The sequence below is a fragment of the Cynocephalus volans genome, chromosome 10 (genome assembly GCF_027409185.1).
Source record: "Cynocephalus volans isolate mCynVol1 chromosome 10, mCynVol1.pri, whole genome shotgun sequence".
Taxonomy (NCBI): domain Eukaryota; kingdom Metazoa; phylum Chordata; class Mammalia; order Dermoptera; family Cynocephalidae; genus Cynocephalus; species Cynocephalus volans.
The window spans coordinates 42,099,756-42,121,894 of record NC_084469.1 but is presented as its reverse complement, the minus strand read 5'-3'; the positions used below and the strand labels follow the sequence as shown (position 1 = coordinate 42,121,894).

Below are 22,139 nucleotides of genomic sequence, written 5' to 3'. Positions count from 1 at the left end.
TCTTTGTTTTCTTGCAGTGTAGCTCTCCCTTCTGAACTCCAGACCTGTATACCCAGCTGCCTACTAGACAGTTCCACTGGGATGTCTAAGAGGCACCCCAAGCTAGTGTGTCCAAAGTCAGTCTCTGTCCTCCTTGACCAAATCTACCCCTTTTCTACTTGCTGGTATTTTAGTTAATGCTGCTCCAACCAGCAAGCCAAACGTCTAGAGTCTGCCTTGATGTGTTTCCTTCCCTCTCCCTTCTCAGAATCATCAGAACCATCATGGTCCCACAGGCCGTCCCACCGTTCCAATGTCTGTTGCCACGGCTGCAGTCACGCCGCCTCCTCGTTTGTCAGAGCCACCGAGGCAGGCTCCCGGCTAGTTGGCCTGCACCCTTTCTTGCTCCCTGGTGACTCATTTTTTGTATTGAATCCAACGTGATATCTTTAAAAATACAAACCTAATCATATCACTCCTCATTCAGAAACCTTTCAGAGGCCCCTCACTCTTAATCTTCGGGTGAAAATCCTTAACAAGGCCCATAGGAATCTACTTCAATGATCTGCCCCTGCTTCCCGTTCAATCTCTCCTCCCTGCTCTCTTCTCCTCCTTTTTGGGGTTTCAGCTTCTCGTAGTACCTTAAACATGAATTTCCCACTTTGGGATTCTCTCCTTTTCTCTCTTTTCCCCTCCCTCCCTCCTTGCTTTCCTTTTTCCTGTTCTTTCGTTCAGAGCTATTCGTTGGACACCTGCCACGTACCCAATACTGTTGAGGACCCAAGAGTGAACAAGAGCTCCCACTTCACGGGGCAGATGGTCAATAACCATGGGTAATCTGGGGCAGTGACGGGAACTACAGAGTAGGACGGGGTCATGTGATAACGAGGGACTGCGGTGCAAAGGGGAGGCCTCTTTGCGGAGTGACCCCTTGAGGATGACCGGGAGCCAGTCACCTGGACATGGGGGAGGTCCCATGCAGAGGCACCGTCGAGTGCAGGAGTGCGAGGAGGGAAGGAGCGAGGTGGAGCTGTGGAACTGCGGGGGGCAGGGTGGGAGAGCAGGCTGTCCCGAAGGTCCTTCTAGATGCTAGTAAGGAGTTTGGTGCTTATGGATACATTTCTAACTCTTACAATTTCATTTAGACCTGCTGTGTCTTGGGTGTTTCTCAGCAGTCTGTTTTATCCCGAGTTGGAATAACAGTCCAGAAGGCAGAATATGTCAGAAATCTTACAAAGTAAAAACACACCAATATATTTTCAGGGATTATCCTGCCTCGCATGTTTGCCTCCTTGAGATCTGTTTGTTTCACAATCAGAAAATAGCTACTAACATGATTTTATGCTAGAAAAGTGGCATTGAGTGACAAAGAAGTTCTCTCTGCCTTGATTAAGTGGGGCCTCAGGGTGTGGTGGACAGAGCCTGTGGGCAGCATCTACTCCAGCAAACTGGGGCAGAGACGAAGAGGCCAGTTCCTGGAGCTTTGGTTTACAAATTGATAAGGTCTCGGAAGCTCTGGTTTGGGGCAGGGGTGTGACAAGCCTCCTTCCAAGTCCCCGTGGACGAGTTTAAAATCTACTGATGCAGGGGGTTCAGGCAAAACAATTGCCTTGCTATCGAGTAAACTAATACTCATTGTTTTAAATTCCCCCAATTATCCAGATATTAAGTCCAAGTACACATAAATGTTCTCCCAGGCTTTATTTCATGGGTGCGGACCTGGTGTGTGGCAGAATGGGTCAGATTCCTGGAAAAGAGTGCTTGAAAGCCTGGCAGCTGGAGGGCCACAGCCCTGGCCTTGCTCTGCCACTTGGCCTGGTCTTCACCAGCTTCAGAGAATCAAACTGAGGCAGGACCCAGGCAGGGCTTGTCATCGGTAAAACCTGTCTCCCATGAAAATCCTCTCTTAGAAGAAAAGGGGGTTGATAAATCAACCTTTTCATGCTGAGGTATTAGTTAGGCACATAAAATGTGTACATTCTTGAATCATGTTCATTACTAAAGAGAACTCCCGTGCACAACAACAAAGCATGAAGGGAACAATTGAACCCTCTGCTAATTTGTCCCCAAAGCAGCCTTCGCCACCTCCACTGTCTAAGGGCAGCCCCCTTGTTTCCCAGTGACGGCAGACGGGGGCTGCTCTGCCAGAGTGTGGGCTGGGCCAGGACCAGGAGCTGAGAAGATGACACTCCTTGCCTTTCTAGTCCCTTTGAAACCACAACAACCACGGCAGCAGCAATAAGCTACACCAATCAACAGATCAATGCTTTAGACTGAAAATTAGAAAAAATAAATCTTGCTGGTCTCGGCAGTCCCCAGCATGAGCCCTTGGTGGTCTCCTGTTGTCTCCTCTTCAAAATAATTATCTTGTTTATCTCTTTGGTGGCATTGTCATTTTGTCAAGGACACCAGATGATTTCCTTGTCTGTGGCTCAGCTTTTGGTCAGATTTTAGAAAACACAGGAGGCCCTCTGCATTTATGGGTTTATGTTTTGCAATTTAAAATCTTTGTGGCTCCTTGGGCCAACCCATAATCTCTACCCAAGTAACAGCTCTTGATTTGACAGGCCCTTGTGGGATGCCAAGGCCCTGGCAAGGCGACGGAGGTACAGGGGTGTTGTGTCACAACGCTGATATTTCAACCTGTAGCATCATCAGATGCCAATATCCAGGAGTTAATACAGAATATTTATTCTAACCTGTGTCGGAACCATTTGACCCTGGAAGCTCATAGTTTTTGCTTTTAACGAACTTAAATTGTATCCCCGTGATTTCATCAGTGCCAAGAAAACATCCCTGTATTTCAGAAGCAGGAATTGACCCTGGTGCAGCCCGGGGTTGGGGATTTTTGGTGCCAGGGACAAGGATGTCTGGGATGAAGCCTTCTGAGTGTGTGTCATTGACAGGGACCCGGAGTCATTTAGTCTGTCTTCCTCGCCCCCATCTAGCTGCAGACGGCTCTGTGATGTGCCTTCTGTATGTTTTTCACCAGCGATAGGAACTCACTATGTTTCAAGAGATCCTCTTTCATTTTTTGAAGAGATAACGAGATCCATTCATTATTCTTTGAATCGACAGAGCATGTCCTATGTTCCAGGCACTGTTCCAAAAGCTGGGCATGCAGAGATGAACAAGACTAGGCCCTGCCCTTGTGCAGCTCACAGTTAGTGGGAGAAACAGCCAAGACTCAGTAAACAAATAATCATGGACAGTGGAAATGCTCTGCAGGAAACAAAGAGGGTGAGGAGAGAGGTAGTGGTCACTGGAGAGGAGGAGCTGGTCGTGGAAAGCCTCTTCCTTCCACAGTGGTGTGGAGTGAAACTTAGAAGACAGGGAGGGACCAGTCATTTGAAGAACCACAGGAAGGAAATTCTAGGTCACGCAGGGAAGAGCCAAGACCCTGAGGCAGGAGAGAGTGTGGTGTGGCTGAGTGTGCTGCTGGAGGAAGGGGAAGGGTGCAGGAGGGGGATGGGGCCTGTCCCCAGGGCCTCGCAGGCCATGCTACTGAGATGGCCCATTGGGAAACAATTGAAAGGTTTGTTTTCTGGCTTTTGTTTTGTTTTGCTGGCTAGTACAGGAATGATTTGTGTTTTGAGAGCTCATCCTGGCTGTTATGTTGAGAATGAATTTTGGGGAGAGGCAAGAGTAAGAATTAGGGAATGGGGTTATGGTAACAGTGCAGACTGGGCATGCCGATGACGATGCGTGGCGGTGAGGACGAGAATACAGACGCCCCTGCAGGCACCAGGCGTTCCTCCAAGAGCACTGCGTTCACTCCGCACAGGAACCGTCGGGTGGGGGGCGGCTTGGCCAGGGAGGTGGAGTGGAGGAGGCAGGGCCGAGGATGGGACTTGCCGATGGGTAGGATGTCGTGGGGTAGGGAAAGGATGATTGGAGATGACTGCTAGGTTTTGGGCTCAGGCCACTGCGAGTGTAATGGGGTCTAGGACTGAGCTAGGGAAGACTGCAGGAGGAACAGAGTGTTGGGGGAGGGGTAGAAATCAAGAGATGTCAGCAAAGCACTTGGATTTGGAAATCTGCAGCTCAGCGGAGAGGACTTGGCTGGAAATTCAAATTGGGGAGTCATTAGTCTATATGGAAGGGTACGCAAAGTCATGGTGCTGAATAAAATTGCTTGGGGAGCCGATGGGGAGAGAGGGCAGAAAGAAGGGAGCGGGGTCCAGAGCTGAGTTCTGGGCATGCCAGTGGTTCATGGGGGCTACGGGAAGGAGAGGAGACTGGGACGGAGCAGCGAGCGACGGGGGAGGAATGCCCCAAGATAATGTCATTTGAGAAATTACTTAACATCTGCCCCCTCTTTTATCCAGTCACTTCTGTTGCCTTCACTCTTGTGTGATGTGCTAGACTTGTTTTTTACCAAGTTGCATGGCTCGTTCCCAAGGAGCTTAGACCTCTGTAGTGTCCCTGGACGAGCCCAGGGGGACTGCAGTCTCTCCTCCACGGGACGACCCTTCAAATATCGGAAGACTACAGTTTTATCTTCCGTCTCCTGGCGATGCCTCCTTCCTTCCTTCAGTGGCTTCTCTGGTGCTGGCGAGATTCCGCTGGAGTCCCAGCTGCGTGAAGTGTGGCCAGCAGGGACCTCCCTTCGCCCCTCGGCAGCTGGGACAGTGGTTTGGCTTGGCAGTTAGTGGCAGGAACCCTGGTCTCCAAACAGCAGGGTCAGTGCTCACATATTACATGGGTCCTGGGGCCTCCGTTCATATCCAGGATAGAACTGTGACATAGGGGAGTCTGAAAAAGAGGTGGCCTTTGAGCTGGCCTTGGAAATTGGGTAGAATGTCTGTCTGCTTAGGGACCAGAGAAGGGCTGTGTTCTTGGAGAAGGGCCGGTGGTTCACTGTGACTGGTGAGGGCTGGGGCTGTGTTGTTTCCAGCTCTTAATTTCCACGATGCTTGGCCTTTTTGCATACTGGGGACAAAAGAAGGGAGACTCTGATTACTCTGATGTGGAGAATTCTTCTTAAACTCAAAGGTCTTGAAGGTGACCTCGTTATCCCCTTCCCTTCTCCATTTGAGTGGCTCAGGATTGTGTAGGGGCCTCTGTCCTCTCCTGTCATCTTCTGTGGCCACAGGCAGCATTTTCAAGTGGGCTGGTCTTAAAAAAATGATACCCTGATAAATCAGTTTGAAAAACACTAAATTTTAAAAGTTAAGAAGACTTTGTATTTAAATGGAAAGACTTCTCTTAACTCTTAATCATTCATTGTATGTTGTGAATGTCCAAACAGGGAGGTTAATATCCTTGATCGTGCGACCCACACCCCCTTCCCCTTTTTTGGTATCAACGGGCAGAGTAAATCTTCCAAGAACAATTCTTTGAGAAATCCTGATCCTCCTGTTTCTAGAGTTTTCCATCAAGGGTATAAAAGAAGCCTCAGACAGCTTATTATTTTCAGTTAACCTCCGATACCTCAATGGCTGCATGATATTCCCGTTTCAAGTCCAAAACTAGTTAGCAGAATAAAAATAAGGATGTCAAACCACAAAGCTAAACTCTGAAGAACTAATTTCTGTGCCTGGTTTATCAGGTTTAGCTGGAGCACCTTGGCATCAAGGTTCTTTCCACCTACTGAGCAGTTTGTGTTCACTAGTCACTGTCACAGGTTTTGCACTAGTTAAAATGTCCCCATGATTACCTCTTTAAGGAGCCCCCCATGTGGCTGTCATCGTCTTTGTGAGCTCCAGCCCCACGGGTAGCTTTCCCATCTCACTTGCTCTCTGCAAAGTTAGCCTGAGACCTGAGCCCCATTTCACAGCTACCAGCTTGTTTCTATGCGGAAGAAGTTGAAACCCTGGGGCGGGACCCACGCTGGATGTTCCAGCTGGTGGGTGAAGCACAGGGCCAAAGACTACATTGTTCAGGATGGGGCCTCTTGGAAATTCAGCTATTTCTGGAATGACCTTTATACTGAGAAACAAGGAAAATGGCAATTTGTGTGATGGCAGTGGGTTGGAAGGTTTGGGGGCAGTGGTCCTGGTCTTGAGGGTCATGTATTTTTGAAATCAGCCCAGCACTATGCAAATAGGAGGTATTAACTGTTTCCCTTGAGATTCACCCCCTCTGATAGCCTCCTTCCTTATGGCTTTTTCTCTCTTAGCCTCCCTGATTTAGCTCCTGACTCACAACTCTCCTTCCTTTCACTTTCAACAAAACCTGTTCTCTTGGATCAGAAAACTTTTTTCTTTCTTTTTTCCTTTTTTTTTTTTTTTCCCCGTTTAATTGCAGCTGGCCAGTATGGGGATCTGAACCTGTGGCCTTGGGGTTATAAGGCTGTGCTCAAACCAACTGAGTTAACCAGCCATCCCCTGTCAGAAAGCTTTTATGAATTGCCCAGACTGGGCCTCAAGGTGGGGTGGGGGTAGAGAGGGGCCGGCTGGCTTCATGCTGGTAATGAAGAATGCAGACAAACTGTTGCATTTAAAAGTGCATCTTTCTTTCCGATCCCTTAACTCACTAGGTTGTAGGCCCTGGGCTAAGAATACAGCTGAGGGGGCAGAAGTATTTCCTTCACTGCTCAGCTGCCCCTGCAGCAGGAATCTGACCTTGAAGTGAGCTTTGATCACTGTGCGACTCAAGCTTCCCACTATCTGCCAGGGCAGCTGGGTCTGCATGCAGCCGTGGCCCGTGTCAGAAAGCTGTCAGCAGCCTTGTACCTGCCACTGATTAAAACAGCAGGTCTGCAAAGAGCTTTATGTTTTTTCATTCTGGTGCTCAGCACCAAGGTTGGAGATTGTCTGAAAATGCTGCCACTGGGAATTCCACAAATATTTACCAGGCATTCACTTTGTGCCAGGCACCGAGTGAGGCCTGGAGAGCAATGCTAGGTACTTGACACGGGCTCTGCTAATTACTGTGGACGTGCAATTTGTGGGGGAAAGAGTATCCTGCACTAGGACTTGTGTAGAAGTCCACAGGTTTGCCACTTGGAATGCTGGCCTCATATCAAGTTCGAAATATATAAAACAGGTTTGTAATTGACAGCCTTTTCCTTTGCGTCCTATTTCTCTCAACTCTAATAATAATTTTCTGGACATCTGACTTGTTTTGCTGCAGTAGTGGTCGGCAAACACTAGCCTGCAGGCCAGATCTGCTCTACCACCTGATCTTGTAAATAAGGTTTTATTGGCTAAATGGCCATTGGATGAATAGGCCACACTCACTCATCTACATACTGACTGTGGCTGTGGCTGATTTTGTGCTATGGTGGCAGAATTGAGTAGTTGCTGCAAAGACCACATGATCTGATAAGCCTAAAATATTTGCTGTCTATAGTCTTTACAGCAACCTTGTGCTGGACAGCAGATATGAATTGATATCAAAGTTGTATCACTCTTTGGAGTTCCTCTTGGTGCGTTAATAATCTGGTTTATGTGTACACTGCGGTCCCCATTATAACACTGCTTGTTGTGACCCAGATGGAGATGCCCCAGAAATGCACCCTTGTATCACGTTGTAAATGCTTGTTTATCTGGCCCTCAAGAGCAGGCTTCTAAATGGGGTTATTTGTCCTGTCCTTACCAGAGCTTTTATAGCAGCTCTTTCGTTTGAGCATTACAACCACCCTGAGGGACAGGTTAGTACCTCCAGTTAGAGAAGAGGGATTCAAGGCCAGAAAAAGGTAACTGAGAAGTAAAGCAGGAGGTCAGCAGAATGAGGCAACAGAGCCCATCCCCTGGGCTGTTCTAACCGGGGCACAGGACTGCTGGGTAGAGTCGGGCTCAGCACGCCCTCATCTGGGAGCCCATCCTCATACGGGATCAAACTGCTGTCATTTCCGGAGTGTGATATCTGCTGTTTGTTATTGCCCTGGTCATCCATCTGTTCCAGTTCTGATGAATGATTCGGGCTGGGGAGCAATGCCATATGAGCTCAGGATCTCCTCAGGGCACCGCGGGCTTCCCTTTGAACGGTGGCTCTGAGGGCTCTAGAATCTTCAGCCAGCATTTCGGGGCTGGAACGGGGGCTGCTTCCTGCAGGGCTGCCCTGTCTCCCCTTGCTGCCTACAGGCAGCTTCTGATGGATGGCATCCGAGGGAAGGAAATTCCCTTTTCTCTTTGCATGTGGAAGCCTGGTCCTGCCCAGGGTTTCAGCCGTTCTTTGAGTTCTGGATCCTAACTTTTAACTGATGGACTGCTGTGTCTTCTTTACCTTGCATTCCTTTAAATTGGTTTTAATTATTCAAGTAAATAAATCAAAGGACAAGATCAAGTGAAAGGTCTTCTTGACTGAACTGTTCTCCCTTCCAACTCTAGCTCCCGGGGGTACCCACTGGTGACAGTCTGATGCGTCTTTGGCTCTTTTCACTGAACACGTGCATGCATGTGGCCGTATGTATTCAACGTATGTAGTTTTTCGGTGTGTGTTTGCCTGATGGCATCAGGTTGTGAGTGTATTCCTTACTGTTTTCATTGTCTTAGAGATATTCCAAGGGCTGTTCATTTCCTGTGAATTTCAATCCTGCAAAATATTCTATTATAGGAATGTACCCTGTAATTGTTTCTCTTTCAATATATCTTCAAGTATTAACCCAGGGTACAGTGATTAAATTGTGGAGTCATTATGTGGTAGGCATTTAAAAATTGAAATATATTCTCCAAATTGATGGTCACAAGAGGATTATTAGATTATTTTTATTCCTGGGAAGAGTGTATGTGGTTATCTGTCACACTTTTTCTCTCCTGATATTATCAATCATTTTGATTTTGCCAGTTTGGTGGATGAAAATTGATATCACATTCCTCATGGATTTTATTTGCATTTCCCTGGTTACTAGTGAGGTTGAGTACCTTTTAATATGTTTATTGGCATATTTGTATTTCTGTTTTGTGAATCAAATGTCTATGGGGCTTTTAAATTTTACAGTTAGCTTTCTGATCCATCTGGAATTTTGGGAAGATGTGAGCTAGGGATCTAATTTTACTTTTTACTGAATGGATCGCCAACACCACCTCTTATGTGTCGTATTCTTTCCTTGTTGATTTATATGATGTGTTTATTGTGTACTAAATGTATATGTATACTATCAAAGTCTTAATTCTGTCCTAGTCTTTTATTTTTCTTTCATAATACCACATTGTTTGAATTGCTAAATCTTTATAATATAAATATAAGCTTTGTATATCTATATGTTTGATATCTGGTAGGTGAAATCAGTGGTTTTGTTTGTTTTTCTGTTTTTCCTTGTTTGTTTTTTATTGCCATTGTTGCACTCGGTTCATAATTTTTCTTGGCTATTTTTACTCTCTGCCTTCTAGATGAATTTTTGAATCATTTTGTCAAGTCCCATTTGGGTTATTGATTGGGATAGCATTGGATTTTTAGATTATTTTAGATAAAATTGGCATCTTTACAACTTTGGGTGTTTCTATCCAGCACAGTGTGTTTCTGTTTCTTTGCCACTTTTATACACTTAATGAAATCTGTCTACCCTTTTGATGTTCCCCCCTACAGAGAACCAGATATTTTTATTAAATGTATTTTGTCATATTTTTTCTATTTCGTTAATCTCTGCTTTTCTCCATGTTGTCAATTAATTTTGGATTTATTTTATTCTTTTTTTCCCTAGCTTCCTGAGCTGACAGTTCAGTTCATTAGTCTTCAGCATTTCCGTAGTCATATAAGGGTATATTTTCCTCTGAGAACTGTTGAAGCCACAACTTACAGGTTTGACATGTGGTACTCTTAATATCTTTCCTTGTTGAAGGAATTTTTACTTCTCATCTTGATTTTTTTATCCAAGGGATTATCTGGAATACTGTTTTTGAATTTTCAAATTTATTTTGGCTAGTTCGTTTTTAATTTCTAATTTCTGTTTGCCTTTAGTTGTATATTAGGTCAACATCATTTCTGTGTTCTCTGAGATTATTGAGATTTTCTTTGTTGCCTAATACATAGACATTTTGTAAGACAGTCCCATGTGTGTTTGAAAATAATTTGTAGTCTTTGTCCTTTGGACACACATTTTCTATATATTTATTAAATTAAATTTGTTAATCCTGCTATATATATAATCTATATCCTTTCATATTTTTGGTCCACCTGATATATCTATTCTGAGGGAGGAAACCTAAGTCTTCCATTATGATTGTGGCTTTATTAATTTCTTCTTATTTTTAATTATTTTTTGCTTTATTTTTCCAGGCCATGTTATTATGTGCATAAAGGTTTATGACTGTTGCTTCTTCAGTCATAGATCAAGTAAACTGGATCTTTCCTCTGGGAAACATCCTTCTTTGGCCACTTTCATCCTTTCTATTTAAATTCTTTTTTGTCTTTACCTGCTTTCTTTTTGCTAATATCTGTCTGGGGAGTCTTTTAAACATCTTTTTGTTTTTGACTGTTGTTTGTTTTAGGTTTATCCTCTTATATCTTGTATAGCTAGAATGATTTAATCCAAGATTAAATTTCACATCATATGAGTGACTTGAACCCATTTTACGTACATTGTGATTGATGATATATTTTGACTTACTATCTTAATGTATGGGTTTCATTTATTGTGCTTATGGTTGAAAACTGCCTTCTTCATCTTTGTGTCCCCAGAGCCAACGAGAGGGCTTGGTTCAAAACAGCAGGTGCAACAAATGCTCATTGAATGAAAAACTTTCTTCATCCCCTAATTCTGATCTGATTTGAGAAACAAGTGATGGCAAAACAACTCAGTCGTAATGGGGTTGGGACTAAAGTTCAAACTACTGGTAAAAGAAGTTTCAAGAAAGGTTTAGTTACGTTAGTAAATCTAGGGGACTTCTATTCCTGTAGATTTGACATATAAAGATTTCAAGTTTTCTCTATATATGAGGTCTGGTAGTACTTCCTGCTGATGATGACAGTGGAGGTAACGACAAAGGTAAAGGTGTCAGAATTGGAGGAGAGTCAGGACGTCATCTCCATCAGCCACACTCTCATGAGAGTGACACTGAAGGACATTTCCCAGCCAACATGAATCATTGTTTGTTTTAGTTCTAGATTTGGATCTTAGATTTCTTTGTTTCCAGCTGAATCTATCAGAGTGCTAGATAATTGACTTATTTTTAAAATAATATGATTGGCAACATTATCTTTATTGCAGAATGCTCCTTCAGAAGAACCACTGTGCTGGGTAAAGACAGACAGATTTAATTAAGGTTATATAAAAATGAAATCAGGATAGCTCACAACCCATTAGATGTCATTTCTTTACCTTAATTGACAAAGAAATTTAAAAAATAAAAGAAGCATATCTATGTTATCGGGGAAAGTTCCAGACTAGAATCAAGTGCCTCCAGGATTTGGCTGTGTCTCTTGTGCTCATCAGAATGTCTCCGGAAATCTCTTGCAAAGGAGCTGGATTAGTTGATCTCTCAGGTTTCTTCCAACTCTGAAGTGCACACAGTCTGTGTCTGGAAGGATCTTACATAAAACTTCAGTAACAGTTAACCTAATCAGCACCCTTAAAATTGTGCCACGAGCTACCTGCAACTCAAAACAGGTTTATCTTATTCAGTTATTAATTCTACACCATTCAGATTGCATAGCACTGAGTACTGTGTTAAGCACTGATGTGTGCTTTTGTAAACCATGCACATCAGCCGTTCCTGAGCTGAGAGGATAAAGCCTGGTAGCTCCTCTTCTAGCTGCTCATCTTCATGGAGAGCAGACCTCCTGGGGCAAGAACCAATGTAGTTCATCTAGTGGACCCCATGGGCTGCCTGTGTCATGCTGAATCCGGGTTCTTTCCTCTTTTTCTTTTCTTCCTAAATGATGTTACTTTGCAGCAGATGGTGAACTGGAGGGGCCAGGGCGGGTTCTCTCTTCCTTGCCTGAACTTCAGCTGGAAGCCTGGAGGTTTGATTGAAAGTCAGGGGTTCAGCAAAGATGAGGAAAGCAATCCATGATCCCATCTGGTGATTTGACTGAGCACAGACTGCTCTGTGCTTGAGCTAAGGGCCGTGATCAAGACTGACAAGAAAGACATTTGGCCCAGCAAATGGCTTTCCTGCCTACGTAAAGCATACTCTTCTCCATCAGCATTTCTTCCAATTTCTTACAAAATTAGCTTTGGCTCCAACAGCCATCCTCACGATCTCTACATCTCCTTGGCGGATCAGCATCCCTGATCATCTGGGGGTCATCTGGCGGATCCTCTTTTGAACAGTGGTTTTAAACTGCTGTTCTAGGAATACAGGAGTTCCAGTAAACCCTTCAGAGACCCCAGAAGCAAGGAAGGCAGTGGGCGGGGCTCAGGCCCTCTTTAACACGTGTGTGTAAGTAACACATTCGGCACAAGCACTGGAAGGAAATTAAGTATATTTTAACTTGAGTTTGACTCCTAGTGGTGGGACTGTAGGTATTTTCTTATATCTCTTTCCTAAAATGTCCACAGTTAAACATGTAATATATGTATATTATTTTTTTTCCTCGAAAAGAAATGATGAAATAAAAAATGCCTTTTTAGAGTGCAAAAGTGAGTTGTCTGCTAAGGAAAGGGGGCTTCTGCTCCCTGTGGGGACTGGGGCTTTCAAGAGTCAGGGCCCATCAGGCCCCAGGCACCTCCTGGCAGAGCCTTCCCGGGCCATGGCCAGCTTTCCTAACCAATTGTCTCTCCCTCCAGAATGGCTGCAGTCTGTCCAGGCCACCATGATCCTGTCCGTCATCTTCAGCGTTCTGTCCCTGTTCCTGTTCTTCTGCCAGCTCTTCACTCTCACCAAGGGAGGCCGGTTTTACATCACTGGAATCTTCCAAATCCTTGCTGGTAAGTTGTGGCTGGTAAAGTCCACGTGGAAGCTGGGCCTGTCCAAGGCTGCAGAATGATGGGTATAGTAGAAGGATGTGGCCCTGGAATGACTGATGTTTGTGCATCTGCCCCTTGGATGATTTTCATAAAGTACAGGGATGCTTGTGTGTGTGTGTGTGTGTGTGTGTGTGTGTATGTGTGTGTGTGTGTGTGTGTGTATGCATGAATGTTAGAACTTGGGAACTCTCCACTTTTCCACGGGATACAGTGCACAAGAAAGAGGACTTAGAGGCTCTGGAACAAAGGTTCCCTTCCAACTCCCCAAAGCCAGTCTTAGCACCAGGAATGAAGCTATAATCTGGACACATAATCAGAGGTAAATACTGAGGATATTGTACAGCAAAGGCCAGTCTGGAGGGCTGTTTCCTGTAGAAGATGTTAGGCCCCAGGAAACCTTCACAGCTTCAGTGTAGGAGGAGGTGCTGACGTGCAAGAGCTGGCAAGGCTGTCCTCAGGTGTGTCTTCTGCCTGTAGGTAGTGATGAAGTCACACAGACAAGTGCTTACCCTGCTTTACTCCAGTTCCTGGATTCCACTGCGCTTTGACTTACTGTTGTCATCCTCTGATGTCTTCATTTTAGCACCCCTGTGTAACATGCCATCATTTCCAAACATGGGACAGAAAATACATGAGCGGTCTCCTTCATCTCCTCCCTACACTGTCCTCAAGTTCCCTCATTAGATAGATTATTCATATGCACAGTGTGCAGAGTCCTAGAAGCTTCTATCACAGAGAGTGATGTCCTTTGACTTTGTCTCTAGATTCTGGCCAGCGACTTGCTTCATTGACTCTTACCCTTCTGTCTGTTGACTGCCAGTGGACCGAGTCTGCAGGGCACTGGAGAGAAGTAAGAGGCAGATATAGCACTGGATCCTACAGTCCAAGTTCATAAATCACAAACTCCACATGTACCAGGGTACGCGTGGGTTCTGTGAGATGTTCTCCATTCTGGCCCTCTGAGTAGGCAATGGACATAGCATTTCTTGTTTTGATTGGTTGTCAGAATTCCCTTAGTGCTGTGTCATGACCCTGTGCTCAGGAGCAGTCACTGAAGGGTTGAAAACACCCCACATGTCTTTGATGGATGGATAGGCAGATACAATGGCTTGTACAGGGTGGTTGGGAAGATGCAGCCTGAGATTAAATGTAGATGACCCTTTCTAGAAGCCAGAGAGTTACTCTGTCCCAGAAAAAGGAAGTAAACTGAAGAGCCACTTCTCACTGAACAGTTACATAGAGCATTTCAGCATTCATGGATTTGGGATTTTAAAACCAAACAGTGCTTGGCTATGCACATGGGTTTTAGTACACCAAGCCAGGCTTCTAGATTGCTGCCAGCTTTGTTAAGTGACTAATTATGCAATGAGATATCATTTCCAGGTTCATTAAAGGGAAGAATTATTATCATTCACTCCTTTTCTGAATGTAATAAAGAAAACTGTAATGTATTCTGAGGTTTCTTTTCTCACTCACTGGGTATAGTTTGATATCACATCAAACGGTGAGCATATCTACTGTATCAGTGGATATATCCTCGAGATAAATTAATATGGTCTTAGGAACCAGAAGTTTCATAAAATATTTATATTTAATCTGTACAAGCTTGTTATTTTACTGCTGAATAAACTGAACCCAGGAGAGGGTGAATGAATGCCCAGGGTCACCTAGCTCACAGCAGAGACCATGGAGACTGAATGTAGTTGGGCACCTTTCCTGATATTTAGAGACACAGAATTCACCCAAAATTCTAGGGAACACAAAATCCTGGGCAGAAACTCTGCTTTTTATATTATTTCTTATTGGCACTGATTTACAGTGGAAGGTAAATGCAAATTTGCACTGTTTATCATCAAAGTTTCTGTCCTTGGTGAATAGGAGCCTGCATCTCAGACCTAGTCAAACTGAAAGTACTGGACTGAGAAGCGCTCGGGTACTGCTGCAGAGGCTGCTCGGTGCAGGCAGCTCCTGCTGTTCATTTTTCCCACTGAGATTCTTCAGCTTTAAATTCTGTAGCAATGTCTTTTTAGCAACAGCATTTTAGGTCAAAACTCAAAATCCAGAGATCAGAACCATTCAGTCACACATGTGGCTGCCCTGTGTGGTAAATATTTCAGTTCAGCCATATGCTCTTAGGTATTGAGATTTTCTGGTCTTCCAAAGTCTGTTACTAACGCATTCTTGCTTCTCTGCTTTGATTCTCCTCTGAACGCATTACAGCGTTTCAGAACTCTGCTATAAATACCTCTAAATTTAAAAGCACATGTTCATTCCTCCTCTATCCCCTTCAAATCTAGCTGCTTATCTCTCACGAGGCTTAATTTTCAGTTATCAGTTTGTCAGTTTAGTAATAGGAAGTTATCTTGAGTCAGAAATGTTGAGTTAAAATAGTTGTAACTTACAACAGTACTTAAAATGTTCATGGAAAGAGTCATATTATCTTTTTTTTTTGCGTGCCTGGCTGGTATGGGTATCCAGGTATTATTTTTTAATTCTATTTGTCCACAAACTTTTTGAAGTACGCTCATAAAAGTCCTAAGAATGTTCTGGTTTTAGTTGTTAACTCCAGTCGAGATGACCTGAAAGTTGGTCTCCCAGGAATTTCAGATCGCTAGGATGTTGCATTTGAAATTGCTGTAGGGTCTTTCTGTGAAAGCTGAGAAAGAACTAAGAGTTAGAAACTCAATTTAGGGATGTCCTGACTCCTTCAGTGTGTGACAATTCTAAGTCAACTCTGTCATGTCGTTTCCTAGCTCATGGCCTATTAAGAAGCTGAAAACTAGAGAGAGGATTAGGGTGTGGTTGTCAGAGATCAGAACTCCACCAACCTGGGCGACAACCAATGGAACCTGGAAAGTGACACCTTCCCATCAAAAAAGAAGTCAGAAAAGCTAAAACAACTAGCAAACAGACAGAAAGAGAGAGAGCGAGAGAGAGAGGAAGAAAGGAGCCCCACGATCATGGGATGTAAAGTCTAATAGTGTGCCTGCCACAGCAGCTAGATTCCTTGCAGGACAGGTGCCTCTTAAAGCACGGAAGCATTTAAAATGGAAACCACCAGAATTTCTCCTGCCTCCCAGGGTCTGTTACAGGCTGGGTTGCCTCTGCATGGCTTCCCTTTGGAGGGCCCAGATGTGGTCTTTATGAAAGACATGCATGAGCTTGCAGGAGAGACAGGTGAAAGGCGTGTAGGGCTCTTGGCTGACTGTAGAGCTAGGAGTTGTCTCTGCCCTGTTGTGGAGTGCAGCCTGTGTGTGGCTAGAGGTCTCCCCGGTGTGCCACGTCATCCCTTCTCCAGTTCATCATAAGCCACAAGTCTCACGGTTGAGAACTATCTTTCCTTCATCATCTACTTAAGGAAGTTGGCTGCTTCCTGCAGGGCTATTAAAAGGCATCTTCCTCTAGTTCAGCGATTTTCAACCTTTGGTGGACATCAGAATCATCTGGGGTGCATTTTCAAAAATGCCAGTGCTCAATCTCATCTCTGGAGAGTTGCATCTAATAGCGCTAGGGTGGAGCCGCTGCCTAGGTGGCTCTGATGTGCACGCAGGGCTGGGAACTGCTGAGCAGCCATTACACTGCCCCCAGTCCTACTGTAAGATCTTCTAGGATGTTTCCCCACAGACAGCTAATCCCGTTCATGAACTGTAGATTCTTCTAAACCACCATCTTGGAGAAAAAGGCCCTGATCCTGTGTCTTGATTTTGGAGTCATTTTCAGAACCTATAGCCATCTATTCCTAGAAAGCAGTTATCCTTGGCTTAGCTCTGTTGGGTTATGCTAGATAGGAAAACATCAAGAAATTCATGTAGACACAGACCTGGAAGAAAAGATTTGCATGTTTTGATTACTTTGCTACTCACACCTAGCAACTAGCTCCATGCAGGACACATAGAAGGCCCTGAATAACTATTTGCTGGATGATGAGATAACTGTGTTCTCTTGGCAGAATCAAACTCAGGTTAAATGTGTAGTTACTGTGTTTGAGAAGAACAGAAGGATATTAGAGACTCCTGAGTGAGTTTCACTTTTTCTGTTTGTTTTCCTTTGTTTTAGAGAGATTGGTATAGACATAGGCATTTGGAATAAAATAATGGGTGGGGGGATAATAAAAACACAGTGCCCCCCTGTTCGGAGTGAGTCGAGGACAGCTTACTTAAGATACCACATTTAGAAACCCCGTTAGGAGTGAATCATTCCAGATGCTTCACTGGCCATGCCCAGATCAGAGTCTAGTGTTGCTTAGGGTGGCTTTCTAGGTGTTAGTGGTCACTTGGATGCAGAAAACAGAAACTGGGCCAGAAGCACAGAGAAGGCTCTGTGCAGGTCAGACATAGAGCCCAACGCTTTCAGTGGAGCAGGCCCTGCAGCTCCTCCTGCTCTACCTTGTTGCTGAGGATGAGGTGGCAGTGAGACAAGGCTCTCACTCATCAAACCAACACCACGGCCACGCCTTCCAAAGGGACCCGCTCCCTTTCCAGCCAGCTTGTCTCTGGCTTCCTCCCCCACCTCTCAAATGAACATCTTTTGCAAGGGTCACCAAGGTATGCTTTTAAGTCTTTAATTTGCTGGATCACTGCCCTCCTTTCAATACTGTTGACTTCTCACTCATTGAAACTTGATTCTCTCGGCTTCCAGGACATCGCTGTGATCCCAGATGCCTATGTCAGCACAGCAGGCAGTCACGTTAGACTCTCCTGTCTCCCTCGCCCCAGACCCAGCCCACTACCGTGAGCTGCGCTGTGTAGCCTCCTCATAGGAATGCTGCCCGTTTCTTTTGTCTTTACTCTCTAACACCGTTGCAGCCATGCAGGAGCCTCCTCATGCACCTTCTGGCCCCCTGCCTTGTTCTGCTCCTAAACCCATTTTCTGCACTGCTGCCGAGTGTTCTTTCCAAAACATGCATCCAGTCTCGTTTCTCCTCTGCCTCAGGCCCCTCCGAGGCTTGCCGTCACAACTTCCTAAACGTGCCAGTTAACGACCTCTCCTTCCTGCCTATCATGTGAGGCTTGGTTATCATGATCTGCTCCTGCTTTCCACCCAGCGCCTCACTCCTGTTCTTCCTCCTACGTGCAATTCCCTTCCCAACTCTCTTTCCCCTGCCTGCTCCTTACACATCCTATCGACCCCACTCAAACGCCGTCTCCCTGTAAGCCTTCTCCAGTCCCCCAGTTTGGACATCCGCGTCCACAGGGCATCTGGTGCATTTCGCTCTCTCTCTTAAATCATACTCTGTTGAAGACATCTACGGATATGTCTGTTTCTAGACAGTCACCCGTTGAAGCTGTAGCCACGTCTCATTTATCTTGATGTTCTCAGCATCTGTATACTGTAGGCACTCATTACATGTTCACTGAACCAAAGGGAAAGGATGTGATAAGTATTGAGAATTCCCTCACTTGCTTCCTTTGCCTTTGGCCCCTTGGTTGCTCCTTTCCAAAGGTTCTGGCTCTAGTCGCTCACCTGAGATTATCGCTATCAAAGGGGCTTGTGATTGTGTCTTCAGGAAGGCTTTAGGGACAACTTCCAGGGAGTTCTTGCAGACCCGGCCATCCTGAGACAGGAAGAAACTCTTGTGACTTGCATGCCCAGCACTTTCTGTTGTCTGGACAGGGTCAGTGTCCTTCCACTTACAGCTGACCTATGCTCCCACACCCAGGCCCCTCCCAGGGCCCTGGTCACTGCTGAAGTGCAGGCTGCTCATTTTGGGCAAGGCACAATGCCTGCTGTGCGTCAGGGCCTCCCTAACCTTCACCGTGGGGACCTTGATGATGCATTTGCATCTACAGGTTGCTGAGAAAGTAAGTCACAGTCCACTTATTGGCAGGAATGTTTGCCTTTTGGGCATGAGTACTGTATGACATTAAATGCCCTGGGTTACAGACAGAGGGTGCCCAGCCAAAGAGTTATTCTTCTGTATATTTCAGGATGCAGCTATTGCTTTATAGACACCTATACAGATGGCCTTGTGATAATATATTCCCTAACACACCACTGTCCCAACAACAATACCTACAAAGTGCATATGCTCTCTTTGGCTTTGTAGGTGTCTAAGCTTCAGTGCTTATCACAGTCAAGCGTAGAGTCAGTCACTCATTTCTGAGATTCTGCTAGGATGGAGGTTGTACAAATGGAGCTGTCCAGTTAGTCACCACACCTGTGTGTCCTGCCTCTGTCTGTTCCTCTTGTCAAGGACAGAACTTCAGTTTGCTCTTTGCCAGTGAAATCAGGGCATAGCTGGTCTACTTGGCTACCAAGGCATTTTCCACGCCACTGCTGGTTAGACACCCCACTTGGAAGCCCTGCCCTTCAGCACTCTGCTCACACCTTGCTCTCATCTGTGGCACGCCGCCCTTTTGCAGCCTGCCTTCACTAGGTAGGTCAGACATAGCTCAAGAGCAACTGCTGTATTTCTTAAAGATGAGGATGAACACTTTAGAGAGGTGAGCCATGGACCGACAGGGCAAGATAATTGAGGATCCCAAACCTCAAGGTGAATAAAGTGTGTCCCCAGTAGATGAGACCTGCTGCTTTCCTCCATCACCCATTGACCAGCTATAGTTTCCCATCCAACACGAACGTCTTTGCCGTCTCCCGAACTTTCTGTAGGTAGTAGGCCCTGGATCCCATCCTGCTATAGCTCCAAGACTATTGTGTGGCTTTCTCAACAGGGGCCAGTTGAGTGGGAGTTTTCTCCTCTGAGTTGCCCAAGGACAATCTTATCAGGGTGGTTAATGTGACACATTCCTACTTCCCCATTTTGTTCGAACAAAGTTGTAGTGTCCGGTAAAATAGCAGCCCAAATAGCAGTGAGGTTAGATGTAGGTGGTCCGGGGCACTGGGAGCTTTGCAACCACATGAATCCCACATGGCATGCTGGATTTATAATAGAGTCACTCAGAGCTTCTCAAAGCCCTGTTTTCAGGAGGAGACAGACCAGGCTTTGTGCAGCTCCGGGCTGGGGTGCTGACATCACTGGGCCCCTGCGTGTGCTGACCATCATGTGGGCCTGGGCCATCGGGCTTGAGCTTGGCTGCCCCACAGGATCTGAGGTAGAGGCCTGTCTTCTTCCTGCACCAAAGGGCTGCATTGGCGGCCTGACCTACCTGTGTGTCTGATTCCTTTTATCCCCTTGGGCTTCACGCCCAGCCTTGGAGGACCAAGTGAAATGGAGCTTGCCCTTGACAGTGTCCTCCACGTGCTGTCTTGCTTCCACTCATACTGTCTCCTTTGCGTTTCCTCCTCGCCTGCCTTTGCCTCTCTGAGCGTTCCTTGTCACTCAGTGGTGCTCAGAGGCACTGTGTGCTTTTTCTCTCATGTGGCAGCCCTGCTCAGGGGCCTGCAGGCCCCTGTGGTGTGCATGGAGCCTCATACTTTGCCCACGGCATGACTGATAATTGCACAATGTCATTTCATTTCCATTGGTTTCAGTCCATGCCACCACCCATTTGTAGAGTGGTTTCCAGGTTTCTGGAAGCTTCCATGCTCAGCCACCCTTGGCAAGAGATAGGCAGGTTTATCTTGTAACCTGGACACTCACTGGCTCCCTCATGTGGGCTGGGAATTGGTGACAGTTTAAGAAAGAGAAATGGGGCAGAAAATGTGATGAGGACCCTCAAAGAGTATGGCCCAGATGGCCAAGATATTGGAAGTGCAGAGCAAGCCAGTTTTTGTTCCATATTTTCCAGCTGCCTCCTCTCAATTCTGGACCTGGAAGCAGATTCCTTCTGTAGTAAGAAACACCCCTCCTGCATAGCATCATCAGCACTGGGGGTAGGGGGAGTGCCCCACGCGGAGTCCCCCCTCATCCTCACCGGCTTGTCCCTCTCTTCCCCCAGGTCTGTGTGTGATGAGTGCTGCGGCCATCTACACGGTGAGGCACACGGAATGGCATCTCAACTTGGACTACTCCTACGGCTTCGCCTACATCCTGGCCTGGGTGGCCTTCCCCCTGGCCCTTCTCAGCGGTGTCGTCTATGTGATCTTGCGGAAACGCGAATGAGGCGCCCAGACAGTCTGTCTGAGGCTCTGAGCGTCCCCAGGGAAGGGAGGAAGGAAACCAGAAAACAAAAAAAGAGCTAGCCAGAAAACCCAAACTCAAACCAAACCAAACAGAGAGCAGTCGGAGGGGGGGTTGGTGTTGATTGAAGATGTATATAATATCTACGGTTTATAAAACCTATTTATAACACTTTTTACATATATGTACATAGTATTGTTTGCTTTTTATGTTGACCATCAGCCTCGTGTTGAACCTTAAAGAAGTAGCTAAGGAACTTTACATCCTAACAGTATAATCAGTATTTTTGTTTTGTTTATTTGTTTTGCCCAGAAACAGAATAACTCCATCTCGCCCCTTCCCTTTCATCTGAAAGGAGATACCTCCCTCCCACTCCACCTCATTTAGAAAACCAAAGTGTGGCTATAAACCCCGAATGGCCCAAAGCCCTTTTACTGTGGGTGACCCGGTGCATTCAACAGAAACAGCCACTGCCTAAACCTCTGTGCGAAGCCTTACGCGTGCACGGACAGACGCCCAAACTGGAGCCCTTGGCAAAAACACGGTTGTGGCTTTGGAATACTTGCCCTTGCAGGTGGAGTGTCTCAGTCACGCGTCTAAATCAGAAATCGGTGACAACAAATCTGTGAAATGGTGCTATGGATTTACCATTCCTTATTATCACTAATCATCTAAATGACTCACTGGAAACTCAATTAACAATTTTACGACATAAAGTAGAACGGAGACCTGAATAATTCTGTGTAATGTAAATGGTTATAACTGCGTTTGTACCTAGCTAGGCTGCTATTATTACTAGAATGAGTAAATCGTAAAGCCTTCATTGCTCCCACATTTTTCTTACGGTCGGAGCATCAGAACAAGCGTCTAGACCCCGTGGGACTGCAAGTGCCCAGGGCATGGCTGGATTTAGACTGTTCTGTGCCTCCAAGGACTGTCTGGCAATGACTCGTATTGGCCACCAACTGTAGATGTATATACGGTGCCCTTCTGATGCTAAGACTCCAGACCTTTTTTTTTTTTTTGCTTTGCTTTTTCTGATTTTATACCAACTGTGTGGACTAAGATGCATTAAAATAAACATCAGAGTAACTCACTGATCTCTCTTGGGTTTTTGTGGGGATGTGGATGTGGGTACAAGGTGCATGTCAGGGTGGGTTGAAGAGCTACAGTGGAAAGCAAGGTTGAGCTGGTGATCTGGGTTGCAGGATGGTGCTAAGGGACCAAATTAGCTTTTTTACGGGCTTCGGGGAGCACATGATGCCTTCAGACGTCTGTGCAAATGCCTGCTATTTGGAGAGAGCTGGGAATTGTAGCTGAAACGGAAGCTGTAAGTGGATTGCA

At 45.7% G+C, this 22,139-nt stretch overlaps 1 protein-coding gene across 2 annotated transcripts in view; it reads left to right on the top strand.

Moving 5' to 3' along the window:
• Nucleotides 1-21,878, top strand: part of PMP22 (peripheral myelin protein 22) — a 32,140-nt gene extending 10,262 nt beyond the window's left edge. For both annotated transcript variants that reach the window (XM_063111309.1, XM_063111308.1), the window contains exons 4-5: nt 12,596-12,736; nt 20,614-21,878. In XM_063111309.1, the coding sequence (XP_062967379.1) occupies nt 12,596-12,736; nt 20,614-20,777 (305 nt within the window). In that variant the 3' untranslated portion in view covers nt 20,778-21,878. The remainder of the gene's footprint in view (nt 1-12,595; nt 12,737-20,613) is intronic.
• Nucleotides 21,879-22,139: the final 261 nt, after the last annotated feature.